This window comes from Centruroides sculpturatus, unplaced genomic scaffold, assembly GCF_000671375.1.
Source record: "Centruroides sculpturatus isolate CEXI.00-Female unplaced genomic scaffold, Cexi_2.0 scaffold76, whole genome shotgun sequence".
Classification (NCBI taxonomy): Eukaryota; Metazoa; Arthropoda; class Arachnida; order Scorpiones; family Buthidae; genus Centruroides; species Centruroides sculpturatus.
In genome coordinates, this window is record NW_019384451.1 from 1,102,418 (window position 1) to 1,113,271 (window position 10,854).

General features: G+C 33.3%; 1 protein-coding gene across 1 annotated transcript in view; it reads right to left on the reverse strand.

Moving 5' to 3' along the window:
- Positions 1-9,936, reverse strand: part of LOC111620566 (venom phosphodiesterase 2-like) — a 30,252-nt gene extending 20,316 nt beyond the window's left edge. The window contains exon 1 of the mRNA XM_023362513.1: positions 9,715-9,936. Coding sequence (XP_023218281.1) covers positions 9,715-9,753 — 39 coding nt within the window. The 5' untranslated portion in view covers positions 9,754-9,936. The remainder of the gene's footprint in view (positions 1-9,714) is intronic.
- Positions 9,937-10,854: the final 918 nt, after the last annotated feature.

Consider the following 10,854-nt stretch of genomic DNA (forward strand, 5'->3'; position numbering starts at 1 on the left):
AATTAATGTGAAACATTAATAATCAGATTATTCTATCAACTATTGTAGCAGTAAATAGCCTACCAAATTTTGTACCAAAATTTTTGTACCATCTTTATCTTTTAAAATAAGTTATATACAAACATTGTGTGTTAGTTTATAATTATTGCAAACAATATTAAAGTTTAAGGCCTTCTACATGTGTTTTTAATATTATTGATAATTCCAGTAAGTATGTGTATGTACTGTAATATAGTTTTCAACGTTAAAAGGATTGTCTTTTCCACACAAACCTAAACACCTACGTATTCATGTATTTTATCTTTTAAAAATGACACGTTAAGTTGTTAAGTTGTTTGAAGAGTTATTTTTTGCTGTAACTAAAAGAAATCGATAACAAAAATCAAGAAATCGGTTTTTTGCATTGTATTTCTACTTTTCATTTGCAGGAAAAAAAGGGGAATAGAAACAAAAATTGAAGCAACACCATAGATAAGGATAGAAACAAAGACGAGTACATTATCAGTTGCATACAAACGCGAACAGAACGTAAACTTAAATTTATAAATTTCGCAGAGGAATAATTTCTAAATATCTAAATTATACTTGTAACTAACTCGTAGCTGGCAAATTATTTCAATAATATAATTGGAATGGGCTATTAATAACTTGCCAAAATCACCAACAAATAGTCGGGATCGAGACCGAACATTATGTAGATGAGCCTCAGTCTTCTGGGATCCTCTATATAATTTTAAATTATAAACTGATAATGTCTAATTGTAGCTTTAGGGTTATTTATAAATTAAGATAAAGCACGTATCTAGTCGATAATCCAGCACTGTCAACAAACTTGGAATTTTTCTTTAATTCTCTACCAGGGCTGTAGAGTCGCGTAAAAATCTACCGACTCCGACTCCGACTTTTCCTTACCATCCGACTCCGACTCCGTTTTATATACATAACAAGTTGGTAAGTAAAAGGGAGTCGGAGTCGGCGGATTTTTTGACGACTCCGACTCCGGCTAAAACACCAAAACTCCACGACTCCGACTCCGACTCCACAGCCCTGTTCTCTACAAAAGCATTACTTTATACTTTACGCAATAAAGAAGACTTTAAGTACAATGAAGTATATTTCTTTTGAATGTATAATACGAGTAATAAAGTATTATTAATAATAATAATATTTATATTATATATTATGGGAATTTATAAACAATTTCATAACGTAATGAATAAATGAGGCCTATATACAGTAAAGTTTACTTATAAGCTGTGGTTTAGACAAGCGTAACGACATAAAATAAGAGATGAAGTCGGTTATAAAAACTTGTTTAGCTTAAGGGCAGTGTACGCATGCGGAAAATTTCAAATAGAAAGGTATCGTGACAAACAGGAAACGTATTTTTTGTTTTCATCTGAAAGTTGCCTACATTCATAAAAAATTAAAAACTGTTATACTTCATTCTACTTTTTTAATTTTACTAGTTAATCATCATATTTTTTACAGTGTGTAACAAAAAAGTTATACACTTGTAAGCATATTCCATGTTTTCTTAACACGTCCAGTAAAACCTAAAATGGATTGTTGTCAATTAACGAATTTACAAGGTCAATCACACAGCTTCTGTTTTGGATAAGTCTAACTCGAAATGGGAGTGGCACACTCGGGTGAAGGATGAGAAATGACGTCCCGATCCCGGATTTGAATCTCAGTTTGTGACTAGAAATTTTGTGCTAAGAGTGGCAGAAACTCGTTTAAAATTTGCACCACGTGAATTTGACATTGTCATTCACGTATAACCCTAAACAGTGCTTTGTATCCTGTCTCCGTGAGAGGTCCGGGTTCGAAACTGGTCCAGATCGTATAATTGACATCACAATAAGGGTTCCTTACTCTTTATCCGTATTGCTTGATGTCATTGCTGGTCTGATCTACTGTAATAGACGTAACTATAACCAGACACTTAGCTAATAGTTTACCGATATCAGGTGTTAATTATTCAATCAAAACTTTTTGAATTCACAAATGTTTCAATGATATTTTCATTGGTGTGATAAAATCATGTATTAACTTCTGTTTAAAGTTTCTGATCTGCGAATTGAAATTCCGAAGTTCAAAGCAATGGTGCTATTTTTTTTTTAAACTCTTTCTACTTTAGGGCAACAAAAGAGCCTATTTTTAGCAAGCCCATTATGGGTTCGGCCAAGCTTACAATGGGGTGGACAGTTGATGACGGATGAGGCCAAACATATCCAGATAGATCACATCTCCAAAAATTCCTGAGGTTTTTCGACCTGTCCATATTCGATCCCGGATCCCTTAGAGCTGCAGATTGCAATCTTGGCCGTCCGGCCATCCATCCGTTTAGAAGTGATACTGTCAAAATATTTGCTTTAAACAAGATAAAAATATTTAAACTTTAGCATTTTCATCAACTTTTTCATATAAAGAATTGCAAAATAATTTACCAGAAATGTTAAAATAACAGACAAAATAGATGTATTCTGTTTTTATAGTATTTTGATGATCAATTTTCTGCACGGGTGAACAGAGCTTTAATTTGCAACAATTTTTATCATCACTACTTTCCACAAACAGAAATATACACCCACATAATTTTAATATTTTTATACAACACTAATTTGGTACACAAATAAGTATTGTAGGACATACTATTATACAATAGTATGGCCTATAATACTTATGATGGAAAGTTTACAAATTATAGGCCCGTAGAAGAGGAAGTGGTCCTGCCAAAAGGAGAGAGTGGTTGTCATGTTAAGGACGGAAAGCAATACCTAAAGTATTTTTTCCTCTTTCCCTTTATCCTAACTCCTATGAAAATGTCTGTTGGTTTGATCTGTATTACACACTAGCAGATATAGTTTGAAACTAGAATTATATTTCTAATATTGGCGGCAAAAATTGGTCGTTCCTATGGCCTATAGGAACAGGTTCGGCCATCCAGGTTGAATATGAGCATTTCTTTGTTTTGATTTTTGACTCCGACCTGGACACTAAGAAGGCTTTCTTCCAGACACCTTTCGATTCGGCCTGGTCCACAATGGAACGGCAGGGTAACGAATGCCCGAGTTATCTACGTCAGACGCACGTGAATACTTCCTGGTGGTCTCTCCATTCCCTATCATTGCATAATCACTCATTGCGTTATTTAACGTACTTATACTTGGATATTATTATACGCCAAATTCCCAACATAATGTTGTTTGCCACTGAATATTTCACAAAGGCAAAAAATAATATGAATTATTACCGTATATATTATCTACTAATTTCACGAATTATGAGCGTACTCGAATTCACGATGGAATAGGATGAAAACTGGAGAAATTTACCCAATCTATATATAAAGAGTTACTTTATTCCGGAAATTTCTAGAGAAAATTTCATCGCTGACTTAGTACAGTGGAACCCCGGTTAACGAACTTAATCCGTTCCGCGACTCCGTTCGTTAACTGAATTGTTCGTTAACCGAAGCAATTTTTCCCATAGAAATTAATGCAAATGTAATTAATCCGTTCTTGTCTCCGAAATTTTTGTGATTTTATTTGTAATATACAGCAGATTTTCTTCGATGAAAATGTAGGAAAACGTAGTATCTATCATTACAGCAACAAACATGTAAACTTTGTTTAATAAAATAGCACTGTACATACCTTCGTTTGTTGTAGTTGGTGGCAGAAAAGTGGAGATATACGAACCTTAATGCTTAGAAGGGGAATCCCCTCCAAAAAATAATGGGTAGCACTTCATTGGAAGATTCTTAGAGTCGAAGTCTCTTTCGGAAAAAAAACCCACCAGTGGCTAAGTGGTCTTCGTACCTTGAACACGGGGAGTTCGTTCGTGGGTTCGCACCTCGCTCAGACGGGCTGGCCACGTGGAGTTTTCCGGGTTTTCTCCACGTCTGTAACGCCTAAATAGGGGCCAGTTTCCCTTAAAAACACCTCCCAGAAGGCATTCCCCTAGGCAGATCGCCCAAGTGTTGCGTTGCCATAACTTAACAAACAAACAAACTCTTTCCGTAAGGAACAAGAAATTGATCTAAAGTTGATTGTCTTACTCTTTTAATCAAAATTTTTCTCAAATGCGATAGCGCATTGTCGTTTATATTGCGTTGTCGTTTTCTATTGCCACTATGACTTTTTTCTTTCTTGGATGCCATATTGATTAAATATATAAATCACAAAACTGAAAAAAGAAGTATAGCACAAACACTCGGAAAAGCAATGCTTAACTCGCGCATGCCTAACACCAACTAAAATTTGACACAAAATACCGTTACGTTCGTTATCCGAATTTTGTTCGTTATCCGAGACAAAATTTTTGCAAAATAAAAGTTCGTTAACCGATTTGGTCGTTAACCAGGACGTTCGTTAACCGGGGTTCCACTGTATTAGATATAGCACTTTCAAAACAAATTGCAGCTTTAAATGGAGAAACAAGCGTAAATTCAGCCCAACCATTTCAGATAATTAGTGTGATCTAGTGTGCTTTTTGTATTAAGAACCTTAATCCGATGTGTTTTGTAGCAGAATTAAATACGAGGTAGATTATATCGGCTTCTCAGATTGTCTGTAGAAGCACCAAGCAATGCTTATCCCTTATCAAATATTAAACATTTTCCCCATTCCTTCAACATTGAGTGCACGTAGAGCTTCTCCCGTAAGCAAGCTGTTTTCGCTTTTACTTCTGATCTCTTAGTTTTATCAAATTCGGCCATCGAAGTTTTGCTAGGACTTATCGTTAGTTCTATTTGTTTAGCCCAGAAGTTTGCCTGTATTTCCACATCTTTCTAGGACTTTCTGGCATTTAACATATCACGAATTAATTGCTTAAATTTTGATATAGATTTCATCAATGCATCTGGTTTTATTGTGCTGCCAAGGCAAGAAAGCTCTAAATTACTTCTTGCCGTTGTGTTATTTAAGCTACCATGTATGTACAGTAGTACTATACACTCGTTTTTGCCCAGTAGAGACCGAATGGATAAAATCACCAAAAACTGATAGTTGGTCGCGGGTCACACCTTGCCAGCGGTATTCTTCACGTATCTAATAATGGTACCCCAAGTCGATAATATTTTTGCGGCATCCCTACTTCTTTATAAACAGGGTATTTATAATTAATGTTTACTACATTAGACTACTCTGGAGACAGGGTAAAATCGCGAGAAGCATCGAAAGAAAAAAATCGCGAAAAATGTAAGGTAGAATTGGAGGATATGCGATAAATTTTTTGAGGTCGAAGGGATCCGCGATCGAAAAAGTTTTGGAAACACTGATTTAGAGGATTACTTCCCCCAAATGAGATAATTCGAATGTGTTCGAAATGTTTCTGCTGTAATCAGGTTATATTCCGTAAGACAAGAAATGGTAAAAAAATACCCGGTACTAGTGCAAGAAGTTTCTACCATATATACTATCGTATTATTACGGTTGCCTGATTTGGCGATTTTTTGTTTTTTCCAATAACGTGTAAGTTAAAATTCGAATTCGCGGCCGAACGCTATAAACTCAAATTTCGTATTTATTTACATAATATCTATTCAATTAAAAATAAATGTGACTTCTTACCTATACCACTGAATGGTCACTATAATTTGTCTATCTCCCTTCATTACTTGTATCGAATATTTTTTAGTGTAGAAACTCAATTTAAGCAGAAGAAATACCTAAAGTATCTTTAACCGTCATCGCTCTTTATACTCCTCGTTCTTTACGTAATAATAATAGTATATTTTTTAACACAATTTCCAAGTTGTTACTGTATACATAGATAGGTACTTTCTCCAATCAATCTGTAAAGAAACTTAGAAACTTAATGCGGAAACAATAGAATTTGTGGAATCCATCGGCAATTCCCATACTTATACTATATTTACATCATATAATTCTCTAAAACTTTTTTGCAGAATGTGAAATATATTATAAAAATTGTTTTAGTTCCATTTTAATCATTTCCATATGTTTGCATCGAATCCCAGGATTTTCTGGAGATATACATTCCAATTCTAATAAGTATCAACATGTCCCAGGCGAGTATGTTTTTATGCGTTTGCAATGATTTTAAAAAATATATTTTTTTCCATCTCACCATATGTTAATTTTAATCCTTTACTTTTTAGTAAGAACATCGCTAAGACAGTTTTCTTCTACTTTTTCTTATATTCGCCAAGCTGTTTTAAAAGCTTTATACTCGTATAATACTCCCGATTTTATTCCATCAAAACCTTGTTTACCTGGCGTACCTCTTTTATTGTCTTAATTCCCAAAGGAAATTCTTCATCTTACAGACCCAGACCTTTGTCTATAACTCTAGCTGAGAATTTTAGAAATCTGTATCTATTACTACATTTACTGTCCAGTTGGGACCATACTAAATTCCATCCAACACTGTGGCATCCGATTTCGATCCAACTTCACAAAATTAGTCCCTATTCATGTATTTCAAGAGTAAAGACTAAATACCTGTCGTACTACATAAAATACTTAAGAGAGGTCAACTCCGATTTAGAAACTTTACAAGTTGATCTCAGTATTTTATTCGCCTCCCTCGACACATAAATCTGAAAATTACTTTATCCAAAAAAGTATTTATTCACTATTAAGAAGTCTAAATTATTATACATTTTACATTAATAGGCTGTAAATTAATTATGTTCATTCAAACAGTGACCTTGGTGTGATCGTCGATGAAAAATTAACTTTTAAACATCATATTGATAAACTAGCAAAAAAAATTCGCAGTCAGAAGTGGATAACACTACGAAACACTAGCCACATAGCTTTTTTTTGTTTTTTTTTTCACTGTACAACACTTAAAAAGGAACCACTTTTTCCATAGAAAACCCTCTGAAAAACACTCCCTTTGGCAAATTGCCAAATATTGTGTTGCCATATCCTATTAATCTAGATTCGTGTTCGATGGGGAATTTCGTACAGTTTTCTTTTCAAAGTTTATTTCGAATTCGCAAAGCTTTGCACGAAAAGTATTTCTCAACTTTAATTAATTAACGAATTTTTTTTCTTTTCTGGGGAATATAACAGAAAATTCAACGGAATTTCCCAAGTGAAACATTACTTATCTGTTGCGAAATGATAATAGTTACGAAAAAATCGACAATAATCATTTTCTTTATATAAATTTTTTAAGCTTTCGTCATATTATTTTAAAATCTGTATAGAGGACAGGTGGCTGAGGCGATTAAGGCGACAACTTAAGATCCGGCATAGAATCGCTGGTCACCCGCATTTGTAGGCGTACAAGAAAGACTCTCTTACAGGGCGAGAAGGGCCCAAATAGGAGAAAACAGCGAGTATAAATCCTACTTAATACACTTATGTATTTAATTTAATAATAAAAATAATTAATTTATTATAAAACAAATAAAAAATGTAAATAAATAATTTTAACATAATTTCTTTCTAGAAATTTGCTTAAAGATTTGTTACAGAACTAAGTAAAAAAAATTCATTAGGCAAATATCAAATGAAAATAATCCAAATAAAAACTTTTAAGGTATAAATCTATTTTTTACGATTCAAAAGCACTTAAATTTCCTATATTCAGAATGTAGACCTATTTACAGTATTACAACGTCTTGTTTCCGAGAAATTTACTCAATTACACGTACCGAACTTGATATTAAATTATTATTATTATTATTATTGCTATTAAACATATCTTGTATTTCATATCTTATAATCATATACGTAGTATATTTAAGTATGTTTGTTTACATCGGCGTGTATGTACATAATTAATTAGTATGTCATATCAATGTAAACTCGTACACTCTACACAAATTAACGAAAGTCTGTAAAACTTATCAGTTCAGGAAGCCCTTTAACTCTACCCCACTAACGAGTTCGAGTTCTTGATCAAGATAATTGTATAGTTTTTATAATTAATTAAAAATAGGATTACCGGCATATCGAATATAAATTTAAAAAGAGAAATTATAACAAAAATCTGTTAGTTATTAAAAAATATCACTGTTATATTTATCATAATTATTAACAATTCAGTTTTTTTTATGTTTAAAAGCTTAAAATTTATAAAAGATTTAGTTATTTATAAAATAAAATATCAAACCTTAAACAACGGAAATCCAAGAAAAGTACATAATACTTAATTAATGGCTGCTGGCCACTTGCCAGTATTAACTTCGTACTCTGTTCTGCAATTAATATTTATGTTTATAATTCAGCTGTTTTCCCCGCTGAATAAATATTTGAGATTAATTTTTCAATAAAATACATATGCGGTGACTTTCCAAAAAAGTAATTGTTCGGTTACGTTTTTGCAAAGCCTGATTTATATTTGTGGCCCTAAACTATGGCATGAAACAGGCCCTCTCCTTCACCAATATACCCACGCTCCATTATCAAAAGCACTTTAATATATGTACTGCAGTTTGAATGTATACTGTAAGTTGCTTTTGATAATGGAAGTAGGACCTTCGTAGAACGAGACCCTAAGATATAGGCTAGCTTTCCTTTTACCGTAGGCCTATATAAATCCGGGAGTAGTGGCATCTACATTTTATCGTTTATAACATCGGCACGTAACTTTTAGTAGTGATTCAAAAATCACTACTAAAAGATCGCCCTGTATAACTAATTGGCTAATTAGTTAATTAGTAATATAGTAACAAGTAGCCTATAAACTCTGTTCGGGACGCTGTATGCGAACACATTTTTGTGTTCTTGTTCTGCTATTTTACTGTATTTACATATAACCAAAATTAGGCTATATCTCTATATAAAATATACAATTTTAAATTTCGATGTACTGTACTTATAAAGTAGACGTTTAAGTAAACGTAGAGAGTGACGTAAATTACTCTCACGCAAAGAAACTTACCTTCGTTGTCCCTTATATGCAGATATTATATTACAAAGGTAGAGGTGTTGAATGATGGGTGACAAGATAATACTTCCTGGAAATTCTTCAACTTGTTTATCCTGTTGTGCTACTTTTATTGGAAGATTACGTCCCCTAATACTTGTACTCAATGATCATAAATACCATAAATGTTAACGATTTAATATTGTTTTATAAACGTTTTATTTGGTTATTTGTGCATAATTCCCATCAACCGGGTAATCAGAAAGTCAATTAGCACCTTCACAGGATGAGTATAGTAGAACCCCTCAAGTCGAACATCCTAGACACCCCTCTAAATTGAACTCTCAATTGGAACCGGCGAACATCTGTGGTATATTATCCCCCCTCTATCCGAAACCCCTCTCTGTTTTCTGGAATCACTACACCATTTTTTAAAATAACAAGTGCTTCTTTACATAGTGTTGAGCCTAACTTATACATTTAGGAATTCACGAAATGTAGATAACAAGTAACATATTTTAAATAAACTTCGTCTTTAACTTCTCTCTCACATAACATCAAATACATCCTTAACTAAGATTGGTAGTCGAAAAAATTGCACACTCTTCATGCGTAACAGCAACAACCTTTCCAGCAAAATGCTGTCACAATTCAACGATTCGACTTTTATTTCTACATCTTTGGCCAAAGAACTTAATTGAAATAGTAACGTGGGGTGTATACAACACATCCGGAGTTAATTATTTGCATGGAGAATAATACGTTTATAGCATTTTATAGACTCGACATTAGTATAAGACATAACTTATAGGATTTATGTATAAAATAATAATAATAATAATAATTGACTATACTCACAAAAGCTACCAGAGCTAGTAGTGTCTGTCTCTCCATCATCAACCAAGTTCAACTAACTGCAAATCTAAATTAGAACAGTGATAGGTCGTATAGTTTTGTCATAAAATAAATAACCGTACTAGGTTAAAGATGTTCCGTAACGCTTCATAGATTTTTCTATACGCGATACGGTTATTTAGTCTTTTATTCACAATTTTTCCAGTTTTTCTAGACGTTAAAACCGCTACTTTATTCCTCAAAATACTCTAATCGAACCGAATTCGTCAATTAATATCTTAGCCTTTTCGTGTATCATTTAAACTTTTTCCAATTAACGCCTAACTACATTTACAAGTTAAATATAAATTAATCTGACCTTACTGTTATTTTCGTTGAAATCTTATTAATAAATTAATTAATAGAAACTGCGTTTGCTTGTAAGTTTCCGCCCCTGCTCGACGGTATAATCCCGTTATAATGTTCTCACAAGTAACGTCTTCTTTAATGTTGCGCTTCTCGCTTCTCTAATTTTACCTTTTTTTTATGTGGTCTTGTGCATTACGTCGTGATACTTATAATTTGGTAAATAATCTCAGAATTTCCCGCATACAAGGCTTCGTATTGGTTGTATTCGGTGTAAAATAGGGAGAAGTGCAAGTTTAAAAAGGATGATGAAATTATTCAATTCAATAAACTTTTTATTCTGTTAAAGCAGTGTTTCTCAACCTCTAACGAATCGTCGCCACTTCAACGTAGGATCGCTCCCTTCAATAAAACCGTTACGTAGTATCGCCCCTTTCACTTCAAAATTCCGATGCCGAGGGCCAAGGCTAACGCCAAATTCGTACTGCATTGAATAGACTAGTGACTAGTACAGCCATGGCCAACATACGACCCGTCTAATAAATTTATGTGGCCCACGATTAATCTTTCAACATTAGCTACTCAAGTCCGAAAGGCTCGATGAAAAATTCTGACGCCTAAAAAAAATAAATAAATAAAAAATAAAAGGTCAGCAACTCACTGTGCGTTTAGAGTCAACCCTCCATTACAAATCTCGTAAGTACAGAGTAGAATGTTGATCAACTTTATTAAAAGAAAGAATGTTGATAATACATGATAATGTGAAAAATGTATCTGTAATCTCTATGTACTGTACAA